At 41.6% G+C, this 20,284-nt stretch overlaps 1 protein-coding gene across 3 annotated transcripts in view; it reads left to right on the forward strand.

Annotated features, from left to right (window-relative positions):
• ALX4 (ALX homeobox 4) overlaps nucleotides 1-20,284 on the forward strand; it is a 189,206-nt gene that overhangs the window by 145,870 nt on the left and 23,052 nt on the right. For all 3 annotated transcript variants that reach the window (XM_060262643.1, XM_060262641.1, XM_060262642.1), the window contains exon 2: nucleotides 9,266-9,576. In XM_060262643.1, coding sequence (XP_060118626.1) covers nucleotides 9,322-9,576 — 255 coding nt within the window. In that variant the 5' untranslated portion in view covers nucleotides 9,266-9,321. The remainder of the gene's footprint in view (nucleotides 1-9,265; nucleotides 9,577-20,284) is intronic.

Genomic DNA, 20,284 nt, shown 5'->3' on the forward strand with positions numbered 1-20,284 from the left:
ACTATCTGCTCAACAAATGTGAGACATTTCTTCATTATGCACAATTTGAACAGCTAAAATGCACACAAAGACCAATTTTTGCAGGTTGAATCTTAACATTCTGCTTGCAAGCTTTTGAAATTTTGGAACAAGTGAAAATCCAGAGAATTATTATTGTCATCAGAATTGCACAAGAGTGAAATCTATTTGCAAATGACTACGCATGTGCAGTCAGATATTAACTGATCAAAAATGGGGCCAAAAAGCCCCTTTAATTTACATAATTATTATAAATCATTTTTAAAAAATAACTACTGTTTTTAGTATATGGAATTTTCACATGTAGCAGGGTTGGCCCATATTCTTTTAGTGCTGTAGGTCAGCCACTAGTGGTGCCCCTTATCAAGAGAACATGCCCCCTCACCTGGGTGCTTTTGGACCTGCCACAGTTTGGGCTCTTTTTCCCTCACTCTTTTGTATGGGCAGGACAGTAGAAGGAAAGCCAAGTAAGCTGCTGCACCCAAGCCTCAGTGAAGTGGGAGGGAAGGAGCATGGTGGAGCTGGTACCCACTTGAACATAAGAACATAAGAGAAGCCATGTTGGATCAGTCCAATGGCCCATCCAGTCCAACACTCTGTGTCACACAGTGGCCAAAAAAATTATATATACACACACACTGTAGCTAATAGCCACTGATGGACCTCTGCTCCATATTTTTATCTAACCCCCTCTTGAAGCTGGCTATGCTTGTAGCCGCCACCACCTCCTGTGGCAGTGAATTCCACATGTTAATCACCCTTTGGGTGAAGAAGTACTTCCTTTTATCCATTTTAACCTGACTGCTCAGCAATTTCATCAAATGCTCACAAGTTCTTCTATTGTGAGAAAGGGAGAAAAGTACTTCTTTCTCTACTTTCTCCATCCCATGCATAATCTTGTAATCCCCGCAGTCAACGTTTCTCCAAGCTAAAGAGCCCCAAGTGCTTTAACCTTTCTTCATAGGGAAAGTGTTCCAACCCTTTAATCATTCTTGTTGCCCTTTTCCGGACTTTTTCCAATGCTATAATATTTTTTTTGAGGTGCGGTGACCAGAATTGTACACAGTATTCCAAATGAGACCGCACCATCGATTTATATAGGGGCATTATGATACTGGCTGATTTGTTTTCAATTCCCTTTCTAATAATTCCCAGCATGGCGTTGGCCTTTTTTATTGCAATCACACACTGTCTTGACATTTTCAGTGAGTTATCTACCATGACCCCAAGATCTCCTCATCCTAGAAATACTTCTTAAATTGGCTGAAAAAGACATAGCTATATACAGTATGTTGATTAATCACATCCAGGGCTCTTTTTTTCCCCTGCCGGAGCCCACAAGAGCTGGCCTGACCCACCATGTAGCAGCTGTGTGCTCCCACGCCAGGTGGTGTGGTCTAATGTGCAAATAAGTTCTTGCTGAGCTTTTTCTTAAAAAAAAAAAAAAAGGCGCTGAACAACATTCACTCCCCACCTGCCAACCAAACTCATATAAAAATGATCAAATGAATTCATCTCCAGCCATTTATTTCTGGAAGAAAAGGCCTCTGCCATATGCTTTTTCTCCTGCCTGCTCAGATCCAGTGGTGGATTTTGACTTCTTCAAGACCTGACCTGGATTGACTTCCGGGGGAGGAAAATGTCGAGCTGAGCTGCTTCTCATAACGGGAGCAGGCTGGAACTTCTGTTTGGGGTAGTGGAAGGCAAATTAATGCCTACTGCCTACTTTTCTCAGTTAGAGATTAGTCCAAGATATGCACAGGAAACTTTGAGGAGATTTACCTTGGCTAAAAGGGAGTCCTGGGTGGAGGGGCTCCTTTGAGGCTTGGAGGGGTCTCCGGAGAAGAGTTGTATTTTTATTATCTGCAGAAGTTCTCAGAATCATTTATTTTACATAAGCTCAACAGAATCCTAACTTTCTTGGACTTTGTTAAACATCTAAAGCTACACAAGACCGGTGTGAATCTGGATAATTGTCAGAAAAGGTACAGATTACTATCTTTCATTCCGGGACTATTTACAGCTAAACAGAATAAATTCAGGTGGGAAATGGAAATTTAGAAAGCTTGAAAGGAGAAGGGAGGAAGAGGTGAAATTTGGACTTTGTAAATTTAAAGGACAGTGCTAAAAAGTGGAAAGGAATTTATTGTTTGGTCTACTTGCGGTTTTGAAAAAAGAGCACCATCGTCACAGACCTGCAGCATATACAATCAACACAGGAAGTACATCAAGTATCGTGAGATCTCTTTACCAGTGAAAATAAAATTTGGTGGCAAGTAAAGCAGGAATTAGCTGATGAAAAGCCTACTCTAGGACTATAATACCATTGAGAAACATTGCGGCAATTGCAAGGAGGTCAAAATTAAAATAATGTTTTTAAAGTGTTCGGGACATTAAAAATTGTTGGAATTAATTGAGATGATGACAAGAAGATAAATACTATTGGACATATTGTTTATAATGGACTTTAGAAGCCTTTAAAAGAAAAGGGGAAAAAAGTTTCAGAGAGAAGCAAAAAGTTGCGACCGCCATTTGGAAGAATATAATTTTTTTTATAATTAATATCTCGGTCTGGGAAGCTCTGAGGATGGTGAAATTAGGCTTGTTGTAAAAAGCAAGCTCTAATCTTTTGAACCTGATAGTCAAATTTGAAATTGGTGAGATTAAAATTTTCGGTGTTTAAATGTCAGAACACAAGCAAACCCATACAAGGGCTACTTCATTGGAGACAATGCAGGATCAATTAGAGGCAATGGAGGCCAGAATGATGAAAGCCGCTTTGAGTCCGCTGAGCCGCCCTGAGTTCGCTTGCGGAGAGGGCGGGATATAAATTGAAAGTAATAAATAAATGAAAGGCATGAAAGAGATGATAACTGCATCAAAAAAAGAAATTATAGAAGAGATTAAAAAAGATATGGAAGATCTCAGAAAAGAGACAGAGGAAACATCTAAGAAAGTGCAGGAGGAAGAAGGGAGAATGAAAGTACATGACTCCACCTTGTTGAAAATACAAGAAAAAGTGACAATCCACGACTGCAAATTGATGGAGACTCTGATACATCTGAGGGGAAAATGGTGATTTGAAAGAATATATAATAAAAATAATTGCAGAATTGCAGAATTTTTAGAGAATTGCAGAATTGCAGAATATTTAGAGGAAGATCTTGAAGAGACTAAAAATATGTATGACTATATGTATAGATTGAACTCACTCTATGCCAAGAAAAATGATTTACCAAGAGATGTTATCATAAGATACATGACAAAAGAAATGGTGGGAAAGATAATGAATAAAAACTTTGAAAAGACATTGACAGTGGGAGGCAGCAGAGTAAGAATTATGAAGGAGTTGCCAAGGCAAGTGATAAATGATAGAAGAACATATAAAAAACTGACAGAAAAATTATGGGACAATGAAATGAGGTTTAGATGGATAATACCTGAAGGTTTGAGCTTTGAACTTTAGGGGGAAAGAATCACAATTACAAATGCACAGGAACTGCATAATTTTATGAAGAACATAAAGCATTTGCACCATGATGGATTACAAATTATTGTCTTGAAATGTAAATGGACTAAATTCACCACAAAAAAAGAAGGGCAATGTTTCATTGGATTAAAAAACAAAATTGTAATATAGTTTATTTACAAGAAGTGCACATTAAACAAAAAGATTACAAATTTTTATGGAATAAAAAATAGGGGTTAGAATTTTTTTCATTGGCTGAACAGAAGAAAAGGGGAGTGATTTTTTATATTAAACAAGAATTGGAGCCAAAATTAGTGTTTAAAGATAAAGATGGAAGATTTGTAGCAGTAGAAATAATATTAAATGCAAAAAAAGTTGTTATTGGGACTGTATGCACCTAATGGTGCAAAGGATACTTTTAAAAAAAGACATTATACAACAATTTGATGAACTGACTTATGACCAAGTTTTGATAATGGGAGACTTTAATGGAACAATTAAGAACTCACTGGATAGGTCTGGGGGTGGGGGGGAATAATAACAAAGAAGGAAAATTGCCAAAGTCTTTTTTTGAATTGGTCAAACAAGAAAATTTGGAGGACATATGGAGGAAATTTAACCCTGAAGTGCGGGACGATACCTTTTTTTCAGCAAGACATAAAACTTTTTCCAGAATTGACATGTTGTGGGACACTAAAGATTTAGGTCTTATAACAAGGAAAATAGAGATTTTACCTAAAATTGGGGCTGACCATAAGCCAATAATGTGGCTTACAAAATTGTCTAAGAAGTTGAGAAGATGAAGATTGAATGAAGATTTACTACAGAATAAAGAAATAGTAACATACCTAGAAAATGAAACTAAAGCTTTCTTTCAAATGAATGACAAAGAGGATATAGAATTTCAGACAGTCTGGAATTCCTATAAAGCAGTAATGAGAGGAATACTGATTACCTTGAATAATAAAGATAAGAGAGCAAAAGAAAAACAGTTGTTGGACATTCAAAATGAAATAAAGAAAAAAAAGGGAGTTGAGAAAAAGGCCAGGGAAAAAGAAAATTATAAGGGAAATTACAATATTACAAACGCAAATGAGACATTTGTTAAATAAAGAATTGGAATGGAATTTGAAAAGACTGCAGCAGAAATCTTTTGAGGGAGCAAATAAACCTGGAAAGTATTTGGCTTGGCAACTGAAGAAAAAGAGAGATAATAAAATTATTAATAAAATTGTGGTAGATGGAAGAGAGGTAGTTAACCAAGAGGGAATAAAAAGAGAATTTTTTAAGTATTATGCCAAGTTGTTTAAAGGTGTTAAAATAAATAAAGAAAAGATGGATGAGTATCTACAAAAGATAATAGAACCCTTAACAGAAAATATGCGAAAAGTTTTGAACGATCTAATTGAAAAAATAGAAATTGAAGCAGCAATTAATGCAATGAAAAATGGAAAGGCACCTGGGCCAGATGGATATACAGCTAAATATTTTAAAACCTTTAAAGATGAGTTAATACTGAAATTGCAGAAGTTGATGAACATGATAAGAATAAAAGGGAAGATACCAAATACATGAAAGGAAGCTGTTATTTTTGATACCAAAGGAAGATAGAGATGTCACGAATGTAAAAAATTACAGACCAATTTTGCTATTAAACAATGACTATAAAATATATACAAGAATCTTGGCAGAACGGCTTAAACAACATTTGATAAATTTTATAATGAAAGATCAAGTGGGGTTTCTTCTCAAAAGGCAAATAAGAGACAATATCAGAACTGTTGTAAATATTGTAGAATATTATGAAAGACATCTAGAAAAGGAAGTAGCATTATTCTTTGTGGATGCAGAGAAAGCATTTGACAATTTAAATTGGGATTTTATGTTTGCAGTAATGGAGAAAATGGAGCTGGGAGAAAGCTTTATAAGAATGATAAAAGCAATATATACTGATCAACGTGCAAGGTTATGTATAGATGCTGATCTTACAGAAGACATGATAATTAGAAAAGGTACAAGACAAGGTTGTCCACTTTCTCCATTGTTTATAATGACTCTTGAAATATTACTGATGCAGATCCAAGAAGATGTATTTGTTTCAAACTATTCCCATTGTGAAAGATAGTAAACAATTTGATAAATGGCGAAGAAAAATTTCAGAATTTGTGTGGGCTGGGAAGAAACCAAGGATCAAAATGAAAATTTTGACAGTTGGATTTCAACTACCAAATTAAAAATTATATCAGGAAGCAGTTTGTTTAGTGTGGATAAAAGAATGGATAACGCTGTTAAACAAAAAACTCTTAGTGCTGGAAGGTCACGGAAATAAATTTGGCTGACACGCATATTTGTATTATGGAAAAAAGAAGATGGACGGTTTTTTCTCTCACCATTATATAAGAAATAATTTGCTAAATACATGGATGAAATATAAGAAATATGGAGATGAGAGAAGACCATTATGAATAGTGCCAGCTGAAGTAATAAAAATAATGGCTGAGATAGGTGAAGAAAAGTGGTTGTCATATAATTAATTATTAAAAATACAAAGTGGCAAAATAGAATTGAAAACTGCTGAAGAGTTGAATAATAAATATGATTGGTTTCAAATGCAACAAATAAAGAGTTTGGTGGATAATGATATCAAAACTGAAGGAATAAGAAAAGAACAAACAGAAATGGAAAAAGTTCTGCTTGGAGATAATGAAAAATTAATTTCAAAAATATATAAATTACTTTTAAAATGGTCTACGGAAGATGAAGTAGTGAAATCTCAAACGATTAAATGGGCAATTAATGTAAATAAAGAAATACAGATGGAAATTTGGGAATACTTGTGGAGGAATTCTATGAAGCTTTCGATGTGTCATAGTATTAAAGATAACTGTTTTAAAATGATGTACAGATGGTATCTGACTCCTAAAAATTGGCAAAGATGAACAATAAGATGCCAGACAGATGTTGGAAATGTAAAAAGCATGAAGGTTCTTTCTACCATATGTGGTGGACTTGTGAAAGAGCAAAAAAGTATTGGCAGATGATTCAGCAAGAAATTTCTAAGATCTTGGGATATGAATTTAAGAAAGTTGCTGAGACTTTTCTGTTGGGATTACAAATGGAAAAATTTCCAAAAGAAGGTAGAACTGTAATTTGGTACTTGCTTTCAGCTGCTAGGACATTATATGCGCAGTTGTGGAAGCAAGAAAAAATACCAGAGAAATGGGATTGAATTATAAAAGTAATGACATGGAGTGAAATGGACAAATTAACAAGAATATTAAGAGACTATGATTTAGAAGGTTTTAAGACGGAGTGGTAAAAGTTTAGAAGATATGTAGAAAAAGAGTGGAAAATAAAAGGACATTGGACAATTTTTGATAATGATTAAGTTTTAGAAAGAAGAATATAAATTTTTGTTTTAATAGTTAAGGGTACCTTTAAATATTAGCATTTTAAGTAAATAACACCGGCGGGGGTCAAGTAACGGGGGGAGGGGTGGGTAGAAAGTAATATATGGGATAGATAAAAGAAGTTATTAAAGATGTAAGAAATGGATTTATTACCATATGTTACCAATAAAGTTGTTTTAATCCAAAAACCTGACCTGGATTAACAGCCATTCCTTCTTTACAGGGAATCCTGGGAGGTATTATTCTAGAGGGTGGGGTGGTTGTGATGGTGAATATGACATCAAACTGTCATATTCATAACTTTTAAAGAGGGGCACCATGATTACTACAATGGGAAAAATGGACATGAGTGCAGTATAGATAAAGGTCTGAATATTCAAGATGCAGCAGAAGTGACACTTTTGGGGGATGTGTCCAGCTTTCTACACCACAACTGCAGTTTTGGTTACAATATTTGGAGGCTTTTCTACTGTATGATATCATCAGCTTAGCTTGTTTTTGAAAACTGTAAGTGTGGCATAAGAATCATTAGTACAATATTTATGGAATCTACCGAACAAAATGTTATAATTGATGAATTCACTTAATATGTAGGGATGCATAGAAAAATATTCCTTATTCTTTCAGCATTTATATCATGACATGTCAGTGATACACTTATAAACTCATGTCATTCGGGTCTCAGTAGTATATGAACTGCATATAACAAAGACATCAAGCAGCCAAATGCAGAACTAAAAATGGACAAGGATAACGAGGTATATTTTACTTTCTAAGTGTTGCCAAGAAAATTAGGGAAGAACTTCTGGGGTGGGGAGGGAGTGCACTGTGTTACAAGAGGACTACTGCTAGCAAGGAGAGTGATGGAATTGCCAAATGGGATGCCAAGGCGTAAAAGCTCTGGCCTGAAAAAGCAGCCCTGCTCCTTCAAGCAATGGGTTTAAGGGTAGGCTGCAGTTATGCAGTGATGAGGTAAAGGTGATCTGTACATGCTCAGAACAAGTTTCATTGCATTGCATTTTCCAGGGATCAGCTCTAATATTAGAGCTCCCTTCCCCACACACACGCTGGGGCTGGCACAAATTCAGCCTAGGGCAGGATGCCATTTTCTCTGTAGAGTAAGATGTAAGATACATAATGGTAAATTGGTCCTAACTGGGATAGCCCAGGTTAGCCCAGTCTCTCGGAAGCTAAGCAAGGTTGTTAGTATTTGGATAGGAGACCACCGAGGAAATCCGTGGTCATTATGCAGAGAAAGATGGCAAACCGCATCTTAACGTCTCTTTTCTTGAAAACCCTATGAAGTCCTCATAAGCTGGCTGTGGCTTGATGGCTCTTTCCACCACCACCGGTGGTACATTGTATGTGGCCCTAACAGAGGGTCATAAAATCATTATGGCACTAAACTGGCATGGTGAAAGAAGAAAGGATGGTGCTCCAAGACCACCAGTAGTGGCAACCAGTGCTCCCTCTAAACTGTGAAGTCTTGTGAGCAAAAATTCTACTTAATGAGCTACTTCATGGCATTAAAGTTGTGAGTGATCAATTTGGCTACTGCATAAATTAGCTTGCTCTGGGGCCATCCTTCCTGAGCTAAGACAAAAATTTGTGAGCTGGAGGCTAAAAAACTGAAATAGCTCACACTAACTCAGCTTAGAGGGAAAGCTACTGGCAACAGATTGATTTTTAACTAAGTGTTGTCAAGGTGCTGGCATTTCTGACTAGTGTATTGATTCATCTCACATCTATCTATTCATCCAATTTTTATCCCACCTTTCTTCCAAGGAAGTCAGGGCAACTTGATGCACTGCAAGTTGTGTGTGAAAAATGTGAATTTCTTGGATGAATGTCTTATCCTACCATCCTTAGGCCAAGGTTGCACTCTGTAGTGAGACTGCATTATAAAATCAAATGAAGGACATGCAGTTTGTAATCAACACACCACTCTGTGGAAGCCACTAAGATGTATACAGTATTCCCTTATCATCTGCTATGCACCCTATAAGTAGTCTGCTCCAGCACAGGAAATCGCAGCAGAACTAACAAGACAATTTCAAATCTTAACCACCATGGAATCTAAAGCTAATCTTCATTAAGTCATTAAAACAGAATCCCTTTATTTATTTTATGGGTCTTCGGCTGCTTCCTAAACCAAATGGTTCTTTCTCTTTTCTTAAAGCCCCTCTTCTTCCTCCTGACTCACTTCCTTCTCCTTAACTCCTTCTGTGCACATTTCAGCCTTTTCCAGGTGTCTTCTTTCTGTTCCTGTTGGTGTCAATAGAGCTCAAACTAATTAATTTATCCACAGCTTTATGTTTTTTTCTCCCTCCTTGCCTACTCCCATTCCCCCCTTCCCTCACATGCACAGCTAAAGAGAGTTCCTTGGGAGAGGCTGAGTTGCAGCCAGGCTCAGATCCTTCTGCAATGGATGGTAATTACCTCAATGTGAAAGAGAGTGGCGTGAAGGTATCCCAAGAAAGGGCAAGCAGCGACCTTCCCAGCCCAATGGACAAGACTGATTCAGAGAGCAACAAAGGCAAGAAGAGACGGAATCGCACCACCTTCACCAGCTACCAGCTGGAAGAACTGGAAAAGGTCTTTCAGAAGACCCACTACCCGGATGTCTATGCCAGAGAACAGTTAGCCATGAGGACAGACCTCACAGAGGCCAGAGTGCAGGTAAGGAAAAGGCTCTGGAAATTTGATTCAGGGCTACTAAAAAGTAAACAAGGTTTCCAGTTTTACATTTATGACTATCAATAAAATTCTAGATTGCCCTTTAATTAGAGCATATCTGTACTCTGCCTATGTGCTGAGGTATATGTGCACCAGCTCCTTAAGAGGCAAGAAACATCTCCTTTCCCATCTTCTGATCTGCAGGAAACTTTATAGTCATCTCTGTCCTGTATGAATTTAGTCGTCTTTTTTATACCAGCTGATCAATCAAAGCTTCCAGATAATGATTTAGGACAAAGACCGCCGGTCCTGTGTTGGAGGGGGGAAATAAACAGAGGATTGTATATGATTATAATAGCTCAGTTCATCCTCTGGATGATCTTCTTCAGAAGCACCATGTACACATTAAACAAAGCCTCACTGATGACAGAAATAAATTTAGGGGAAATCACTGTTAAGGATCCATCCATCTCTTGAATAATGCCCCAGCAGAAATGACTGGTAACTTCACAGAATCCTGTATCCACTTTTAAGCAGTCCAGGGTACTGTTTCCCTATATTTCTTCTGCTGAAGATCAGCCACTGCAATAGCACACCGACTAGCCAGAATCTAAGCATAAAGCTAAATCAACACAAATCTCGAGAAAAGATGCATCATCCAAGAGTGCCTGGTTTTCAAGTTATTTCTAAATGTTATGAGTTCATGGTTCAGTAGCAATGCACCTGTGTGGAAGCCAGGCACCTGGCGAAGAGCTCACCCAGAGACCAATTGTAATGTTCTGACTTTTTTTAAAAAAACCTTGATGGGGCTTTCAGTTGTGAGGATCCCCCCCCCCCTTATAACTTGGCCTCTGTCTAGGTGCTGAGGAGACCAGTTTCTGGCTGTTCTAGATTTTAAACTCTGCAGCTCATGTCTAAAGACAGTGAAGGTGAAATTCAGAGGGCAGCTTGTATCTATCCCTCTTTCCCTCTGCTCTTAGACCCTTCACAAAGCAGAAAGCTTCCTCATTATCAAAGAGAAGGGATCATCACTGCCAACAGGCCTCACTTTTGCTTCTACAACTGGATTACCACTAAAATATCCTATCCAACTGTGTTTCAGTGTGGGAGTTAGGTGGATGCAAGAAAGGGATGGAGGCAGGGCCTACCTCCAGTTCACAGTGGCAGTACTGGGGTGTAGTGGTGAGAGGCTTGGGTTGCCAAGTCCCCTGTGGCCTCCGATGACCTATTGTACCATAGAGTCTTCCCTCCCAAATTGCTAGAGCGTCCAGGAAAACCATAGAGTTTCCCTGGAACCACCTAGAGCAGCTGGCATGTGGCATTGCTGGCGCGATGACCTCACTTCCGGGTGACATCATTGCGCTGGCGACGTCAGGGGAGATTCCCCCTGCTGGCCCAATGTGGGCCGGTGAGTTGGGAACCTCCAGGGCGGGAGAACCCCCACCTGGCCTGGGGGCTTGGCAACCCTACTGGGAAGACATAGGCTCAAATCTCCAGTCAGCCTTGAGGGTCACTTGCTGGCCTTGGGCTACTCAACCTCTTTCCCTCCCCCAAATTCATCCCAAAGAGTTGTTATGAGGATAAAAGGGAGATAGAGACAGAGGGTGCTTGACCCTTTAATTTACAAGTAAACCTCCTGGTGGACTGCTGGTAGCCAGGTGCAAGCCAAGGAAAGCACTGGGAGTTCTGGAGGGGCCATTCAGCTTGGCCCTGACCACCAGCAGTAACCACAGACATAGGTTTAATGTTGCCTCCTTCTGCTCTGCCACTGGTTTCATATTAACCAAGATGTCTCGAGGATGCAGCCATATTCTGAACAGTCCATATTCTGAACTGTCATCACCTGGCACATTGCTGGCCCCATATTAAGGATTTTCAAAGTGGTGAGTGGTTACCAGCAATGCGGTGGACTGGGAACAGCTGTAAGAAGGCCACACTTATGTTGTTGTTAGCAAACAGATGATGATCACTCTGCTGCCGCCATGGAACATTAATAGGGTTGCCAAGTCCAATTCAAGAAATATCTGGGGAATTTTGGGGTGGAGCCAGGAGCAAGGGTGTGACAAGCAGAATTGAACTCCAAGGGAGTTCTGGCCATTACATTTAAAGGGACAGCACACCTTTTTAAATGCCTTCCTTCCATAAAAAATAATGAAGGATAGGAGCACCTTCTTTCGGGGCTCATAGAATTAGACCCCCTGGTCCAATTGTTTTGAAACATGGAGCGTATTTTGGGGAGAGGCACTAGATACTATACTGAAAATGTGGTGCCTCTATCTCAAAAAACAGCTCCCCCAGAGCCCCCGAAACCTCCAGATCAATTCCCCATTATACCCTATAAGAATCATTTTCCACATAGGGAATTATGAAGTGCTCAGCAGACGTTTCCCTCCCCCCCCCCCCCGGTTTCTGGTGACTCCGAAGCAAGGGATTGGCCTCTCTACTCACGAGTTGCTGCCAACTTCTTCCAAGTAACACAGACACATCATCCCAAGAGGAAGCCTTTCAATTGGAGACTGAAGCCTCCGGAGGTGGAAAGGCACATGGTCCTGTGGGGGTGGGGCTTCCCCCCACTGGCCAGCTGACTGGGGATGGGAAGGAGCCTGGGAAAGTGGAAGAACCCCTGCTGAGACCTGGGGATTGGCAAGCCTAAACATTAACAAAACAGAGGGCCCCATCCACATGATTGACTTCATTACAGGAAGCGGCATGGTAATGGCCGTGTCACAGCAACACCTATGCCAGTGGTGGTAAAGAATGAACCATCCTGCAGTCATAGTAATTCTGCAGTACAGGTGCTCTAGAAAAGGCCTGGCTTTTGCATTTCTGTCAGGAAGCTTGGATACACCCAATGCCAGTCTGCTCCTCCCTCAGGACTGCTGCTTTAGTAGGTGAGTGTTCAGCAATTAATAAATAGACTGTGCCCTGCAGGTGTACCCATATTCACTAGCTAAGCAGAGGGCTGAATGGGAAAGGATTTGCATTGAGTCTGAAGCGTTTGAGATAAGTTCACACAGGTGAGTGCTGGAACCCACATACCTGGCCTACAAGTTGTATATGACTTTGGAGGCTGTTTCACATATTTTTAAGTGCATACCTAGGGTTCCCTTTTAAGGGTACTATGACAACCCCATCCACTTCCCTCCCTCAGAGGCAAGTTTTTCCCTCCATTTTTCTTTCCCTATACTGACTGAGCTACCCTGGTAATGTGTTTTCTTCTTTGCTGAAGAACTCTTGACTGTTCCATCCTGCCATAGTACAATTGATATTTTGACTGTTAGCTCAGCCCAGGAACCTAAGGGAAAGATCAGGAGCCCACTTTAACTTAAACAACCCAAATGACACTCAAGAAATTGTGAAATTCAAAAATAATGAAACGTCAGGTGAAATCAGGGTAGGCTTCCCAAATCCCCCGCCTGGGCGGGGGACCCCCGATTTGGAGCCTCCTCCCCCCCGCTCGCCAAAAATCTGGAAAGCGGGGGGGGAGGGGGAATGGTGGCCCTTCCCACCCAGCCCTGATTCCAGCAGCTTCTCCTCGCCCCCTTCCCACCGATCCTCGATCCTTCTCCCCGTCCCGTCCCTTCTCTTCCCACCCCAGATCGCAGCAGCTTCTCCTTGCCCTTCCCTTCCCACCCAGCCCCGATCACAGCAGCCGTTCTTCCGTTTTCCCAGGCTGCTTCCCACCCCCAGTCAGCTGGCTGGTGGGGGGGAGCCCCGCCCCCCCCTGCAAAGGACCATGTGCCTTTGCACCTCTGGAGGCTTGATTGAAAGGCTTCAATTTGGGATGGTGTGTCTGTGTTACTGTGAAGAAGCTGGCAGCAACTTGGGATGGTGTGTCTGTGTTGCTGTGAAGAAGCTGGCAGCAACTCGTGAGTAGAGAGGCCAATCCCCTGCATCAGATTTGCCAGAAATGGGGGGGGGGAGAGGGAAATGTCTTCATTATTCCCTATGTGGAGTTCGATTCTCATAGGGTATAATGGGGAATTGATCTGGAGGTTTTGGGGGCTCTGGGGGAACTGTTTTTTGAGGTAGAGGCACCACATTTTCAATATAGTATCTAGTGCCTCTCCCCAAAGTACCCCCCAAGTTTCAAAACGATTGGACCAGGGGGTCCAATTCTATGAGCCCCTAAAGAAGGTGCCCTTATCCATTATTTCCTATGGAAGGAAGACATTTAAAAAGGTGTGCTGTCCCTTTAAATGCGATGGCCAGAACTCTCTTGGAGTTCAGTTATGCTTGTCACACCCTTGTTCCTGGCTCCACCCCAATATCTCCTGGCTCCACCCCCAAAGTCTCCTGGCTCCACCCAAAAGTCCCCAGATATTTCTTGAATTGGACTTGGCAACCCTAAATCAGGGGTTGACATCTTTAAGATAAAACCAGTACATGCACAGATCTTCTGTTTCAGGCTAATGAGAATGTCTTACACTTTTTACAGTGATTTAAATCTTTATGTTGAGAGGCTTTTGTTCCAGTGTTTTTACAAGGCTGGTATACTTTTTCTAGTACCCAAACCCATTCTCTTGAAACACTAGTACTCATCTTGAGCTTTTCACTGACTCTTAAGGTCTCTAAAGGCAGTTTCTAACCAAACCAGCCCAGGGAATCTCTGCACGCTTCAGCGCTAACTCCCTTTGTGACTTGGTAGGGAAATTCTCCTCTCCCTAGCAGATCTGTCCCCTTTTTTTGGCCTCAATGGGAGCCTTTGCCTAACTTCACAAACTTCCTTGCCAATTTCCTCTCAGTTCTCTGTGTAAAACTGCTTTCAGCTAAGGCTGAAATCATATTGAACTCAGCCAAAGCAGAAATCTGAGTCAATCTCTCCTCATCATGCAGCTATCTCAAACCTTTCTCTGCTCAACTGATGCTACCTAATCAGATTGCTTGGAACAGCCAGTCACTCAAGGCCCTCTTTTGGTGAAGAATTAACCCTTCACAGACCTATATTTGTTTACACCGCACTTTTAGGCTTTTAACATATCAAAATGTGTGAATGAGACATATGGGTATGTTCACTAAGATTGTCTGCAGCAGCTTCCTGTTGAGTGAACCACCAGTGTCAGGCCCAGATTTGCTGCCATCTGATGTGTGGAATGGACATGCTGTGACCTGAACACTTATCTCAAAGTGGCAAATTACCAAGGACTGTGCTCTGTTTCTTTTCTCTGAGTGTCAGCCAAAAAAAGGCACCCAACATCCATTGACACAGTACTCCTAGTCCCTGAGGATTTGCCTACATCCACCTGGAGGAAGGTTTCAGCATCTCTTCTGTATATGAACATAGGATTGCTCAGAGATGCTTTGGGGTGGTTCTCTTTGAGAACCTGTTGCTTAGCTTGCTGACCAGTCTCCTTGCACTGTGTTGAGTGCCAAAGAACATTCATCTATCCCTACAGCCCCTGCCTGCTAATGAAAATCTTTTCCAGTGGTGACCCTGGAATGTGACAAGTTCTTGAAAGCAAGGTGGAAATGTCAAACATTGCTGCAGCAAAATCACAGCCTGGGTGGAATTTTTTCTTTCTTTCATAAAGCAATGCAAGAAGTAATATATCTTGATCCCTTTTCTCCCATAAACCCTGGGAGGCTAGTGGAAGAAGCGGAAAGGCTGAACTAAGCCTGCAGGAAATTAAACATGAAATGAAAACAAGCTCAAGTTATTCGGCTCTCTCATCCCAGGCTCCGGTTTCCCATTCCAGGCCACTGATAAAATGGTGTCCAGTTTCAGTGCTTAAAGATGAATTCTGGCTATTTTCCTACATCCAAGCAAGCAGTCGAGAGATGGACTTATGGCCCTCTGTAAAAAAAAAAAATGGGGGGGAGGAGTGGAGGGAAAGGCCAAAAATAGGGGTGTGGATGCTGTGTGAGAGACATGCCAGTGTCAGGAAGAGACAGAGACAGGGATCATGAGAAAGAGGCAGACAAATGAGGCAAGAGGATGTGAGAACAAAGTCAGAGGATGAGAGAGAAGCACAAGGAAGGGATAGATTGAAAGGGGCCCAAACAGATGGCAGGTTAGAAGGACACAGCCCCCAAGCAAGATCTTGGGTTTCACCTCTCCTAGAACTCTGCTGTGAGAATGGAGTTCTGTAATGTAATCTAGTGGCCTGTATCCACAGGGCTGAGCTGGCCAGTAGGCAAGTGGAGGCCATCTGCCTCAGGTGGCAGGGTTCAGAGTGCTATTAAAGAGCGATAAAATGACAATTAAAGGTAAAGACAGTCCCATGTGCAAGCACCAAGTCATTATTGACTCATGGGGTGACGTCATATCACGTTTTCTTGGCAGACTTTTTGTTATGGGGTGGTTTGCCATCGCTTTCCCAGTCATGTACACTTTGCCCCCTCCACACACACAAAAACAAGCTCATTCTATCAACCTACAACTGAGGAGGTCCTACAACTGATAGACAAATTAAAAACTAATAAGTCACCGGGTCCGGATGGCATACATCCGAGAGTTCTGAAAGAACTCAAAGTTGAACTTGTGGATCTTCTAACAAAAATCTGTAATCTTTCATTGAAATCTGCCTCCGTTCCTGAGGACTGGAAGGTAGCAAATGTCACCCCCATCTTTAAAAAGGGTTCCAGAGGAGATCCGGGAAATTACAGGCCTGTCAGTCTGACTTCAATACCGGGAAAGTTGGTAGAAACCATTATTAAGGACAGAATGAGTAGGCACATTGATGAACATGGGTTATTGAGGAAGACTCAGCATGGGTTCTGCAAGGGAAGATCTTGCCTCACTAACCTGTTACAGTTCTTTGAGGGGGTAAACAAACATGTGGACAAAGGTGACCCGATAGATGTTGTTTACCTTGACTTCCAGAAAGCTTTTGATAAAGTTCCTCATCAAAAGCTCCTTAGAAAGCTTGAGAGTCATGGAGTAAAAGGACAGGTTCTCTTGTGGATCAAAAACTGGCTGAGTAATAGGAAGCAGAGAGTGAGTATAAATGGGCAGTCTTCGCAGTGGAGGACGGTAAGCAGTGGGGTGCCTCAGGGCTCGGTACTGGGTCCCATGCTCTTTAACTTGTTCATAAATGATTTGGAGTTGGAAGTGAGCAGTGAAGTGGCCAAGTTTGCGGATGACACTAAATTGTTCAGGGTGGTGAGAACCAGAGAGGATTGTGAGGAACTCCAAAGGGATCTGTTGAGGCTGGATGAGTGGGCTTCAACGTGGCAGATGCGGTTAAATGTGGCCAAGTGCAAAGTAATGCACATTGGGGCCAAGAATCCCAGCTACCAATACAAGTTGATGGGGTGTGAACTGGCAGAGACTGACCAAGAGAGAGATCTTGGGGTCGTGGTAGATAACTCACTGAAAATGTCTAGACAGTGTGCGTTTGCAATAAAAAAGGCCAACGCCATGCTGGGAATTATTAGGAAGGGAATTGAAAACAAATCAGCCAGTATCATAATGCCCCTGTATAAATCGATGGTGCGGTCTCATTTGGAGTACTGTGTGCAGTTCTGGTCGCCGCACCTCAAAAAGGATATTATAGCATTGGAGAAAGTCCAGAAAAGGGCAACTAAAAGGATTAAAGGGCTGGAACGCTTTCCCTATGAAGAAAGGTTGAAACGCTTGGGACTCTTTAGCTTGGAGAAACGTCGACTGCGGGGTGACATGATAGAGGTTTACAAGATAATGCATGGGATGGAGAAAGTAGAGAAAGAAGTACTTTTCTCCCTTTCTCACAATACAAGAACTCGTGGGCATTCGATGAAATTGCTGAGCAGACAGGATAAAACGGATAAAAGGAAGTACTTCTTCACCCAAAGGGTGATTAACATGTGGAATTCACTGCCACAGGAGGTGGTGGCGGCCACAAGCATAGCCACCTTCAAGAGGGGTTTAGATAAAAATATGGAGCAGAGGTCCATCAGTGGCTATTAGCCACAGTGTGTGTATATATATAAATTTTTTTGCCACTGTGTGACACAGAGTGTTGGACTGGATGGGCCATTGGCCTGATCCAACATGGCTTCTCTTATGTTCTTAACCTCAGAAGGATGGAAGGCTGAGTCAACAAGTTAGCTAACTGAACCTAGCTTCCACCAGATCGAACTCAGGTCATGAGAAGAGCTTGGACTGCAGTAGTTCAGTTTCCTACTCTGCCACAGGGTAATTACATAATGTATAATTGGAGAGGCACTATTTGGATTTCCTGTCTCAGACAGCAAAGTCTTTTGTGCCATTTTGCCTGCCTGTGATTTTCTCATGCTGCCACCCCCATTGATATTAGTAGTTGTGGCAGACTTTTAGCCATGCAAGCCGTCATGTACCTGACAACCGACACATACTGGTCTCTGAATGCATCGCATTTGTCATATGATTGTAACTACTGCAGCTTTTCTTGGTATTTGTAATCAGGTTCTAAAACCCAGTCTATCCAGAATATGATAGGCCAGCTGCCAGTCACATGACTATCTTACCCTATGAGAATCTGATTGAACAATGTGATTGCCACTTTAAGAAACAAAAGGAACCTAGTCTTCTAAGCATAAGATCTGCCATAAGTGCTGGGGTTGAGCACAGCAGGCAGGAATCAGATGAGACCTGGGCAGTTAGGTTTGGGGAGGTTGCTTATTTAGAGGTGAACCATCGACTGCAATTGGCAACTGTCAATTCAAGTCCAGAACATGGGAGTTAGGAAGGATTAACTGATGTCAGAAGGAAAAATATGATTTTCTAAAAGGCACCCCATTGTGTCAAATTATTCCTGCCTGTGCGTGTGAAGTAGATGAGGAGGGGTTGTGGCTCAGTGGTAAAGAATCTGCTTCATATGTAGAAGGTTCTAGTTAAAAGGATCAAGTAGTAAGTGATGTGAAGAGCTTCTTCTTAAGTCTCTGGAGAGCTGCTGCCAATTAGAGTAGTCAGTACTGACCTGCATAAGCCAATAGTCCAACAGTATAAGGCAGCTTCATGTGTAAATGTCCCAGTAAACAATTATCAGTTATTAGCCACTTGGTTTAACTGTTCTTCTTATTAAGCAGATTGTTGCCATTGTGGCCTTTTATAAACACTTGTCCCATTTATCTGGATGTATAAGGGAGGGAGTACATTATGCAGATGATGCAATCGGGTTGCTGAAAAAAGACTTTCCTGTTTGAGTTTTTCCCTTTAAAGTAACAAATGCAAGTTTTTGACAGGCTATCATCACATTTTCCATTTTCTCTCATCATTAGCTGTGCTGCTTGTGGACGAGGGGCAAATAAAGATGCATGATGATGTCACAATGTAGGATTTGCGTTCCTCTACATCAGGGTTTCCCAAACTTTTCTTTCCCATGGCCCAGTTATTTTTACACTTCTCCTTCGTGACCCACAAAAATTCGGGGGTGGAGCCAGGAATTATGTCATTTCCTGTGGTGTCAAGGGCCAAGTGGTGTCACTTCTGGGGCACACTGAACCAAAACTCCACCTTTTCCTGTGATGTCACTTCCAGAATGTCCACCAGTGGGGCCAGGGCACTAGAAACCCTCTCACTGTTGCTTCCCACCCCCAGCACCAAGAATGCAGACAGAGCATCACTTGCAGGGAAAGAAAAAAGGGGGACAAAGAAAAAAAGCCTTCCTCACCATCAGATGACCTCAGCCTGTGACAATTCCACTCAGGGGTTGTTCGATAAAAAAAAAAAAAAAGTAGCTACTGGAATGCCCACTCCCCACCCCTCCTGGCTGAAAAAAACATACACACCCTTTTTTGCCACCCAAGTCTCCCAGGGAAATCTTCCCAAAAGAACATACTGCAAGGCACAGGAAAGCTCATACTCTGAAGAACACTTCATGGGTCTAAAGTGCCAGTGGACACCAGCTTTTCTCTCAAACACTGGGAAGGGGGGAGAAGGAAGGAGAGGCAGCCCAGCTCCTCTCTGCACAACACAGAGACGAGGGAAGGAGGGAAACCAAACAGAACTCAGATTTTGCAGCCTGTGTCAGTCTTCAAGGCTAGCTTTTATCTGCACAACAGATAAAACGGGGGGAAGGAAGGAAGGAAGTCAAATGAAGAGCAGGCTAGCTTTGGCTTTTCTTGTGACCCAGTAGTGAGACTTCCGTGGCCACGACCCTGCAAATGGGAAACACTACTCTACATCATCACACAGGAAAATTTCAGCAACAGCCTTACAACACCAGAATGTAACATTCCTTCTGTGTAATCTGAACATGTTGGATTTCTCTTGAATCAAGGAGATGATCTTGCACTATGTATGGATTACTAGAAGCAGATACTAACATTCCTTTTAAATTTGTCAGTTTGTTACAATTAACTTTGTCTAGTGTGGGAGCAGTTAGAGTAGAGAATAGCCTGTGCAACTGCTGAACAGAATAAATGACTGTTTTAGTCCAACATTATTTGTACTCTATAGTTATGATTGTGTCTTCTCTCCAGTTTCCCTCAATGAGAAAAACCACACAATTTTGTGCTGGCCATGGAACTCTACACCCTGAAAATGAGGCCTTTCTGTTTTTTTAAAAGGAAATATCTAGCTGTTATGGAGGGTTGCCAAAATGTAGGTAATGTCTGCTAAATTCCCCAAAGGGAGGGTGCAGCCCTCAATAGAATTTCCTGTGGTTAGGGAAAAGGGGGTCTCATGCTACGAATCAATCTTTGTTCCTTCCCTGTGACTTACAGAAGCAAGCAGATTTTACTACTTTGCTTAATTTGGATAATTTATACAAGTCACAATTCAGAGCTTTTTGCTACCAAGTGTGGATTT

Source organism: Heteronotia binoei, chromosome 21, assembly GCF_032191835.1.
Source record: "Heteronotia binoei isolate CCM8104 ecotype False Entrance Well chromosome 21, APGP_CSIRO_Hbin_v1, whole genome shotgun sequence".
Classification (NCBI taxonomy): domain Eukaryota; kingdom Metazoa; phylum Chordata; class Lepidosauria; order Squamata; family Gekkonidae; genus Heteronotia; species Heteronotia binoei.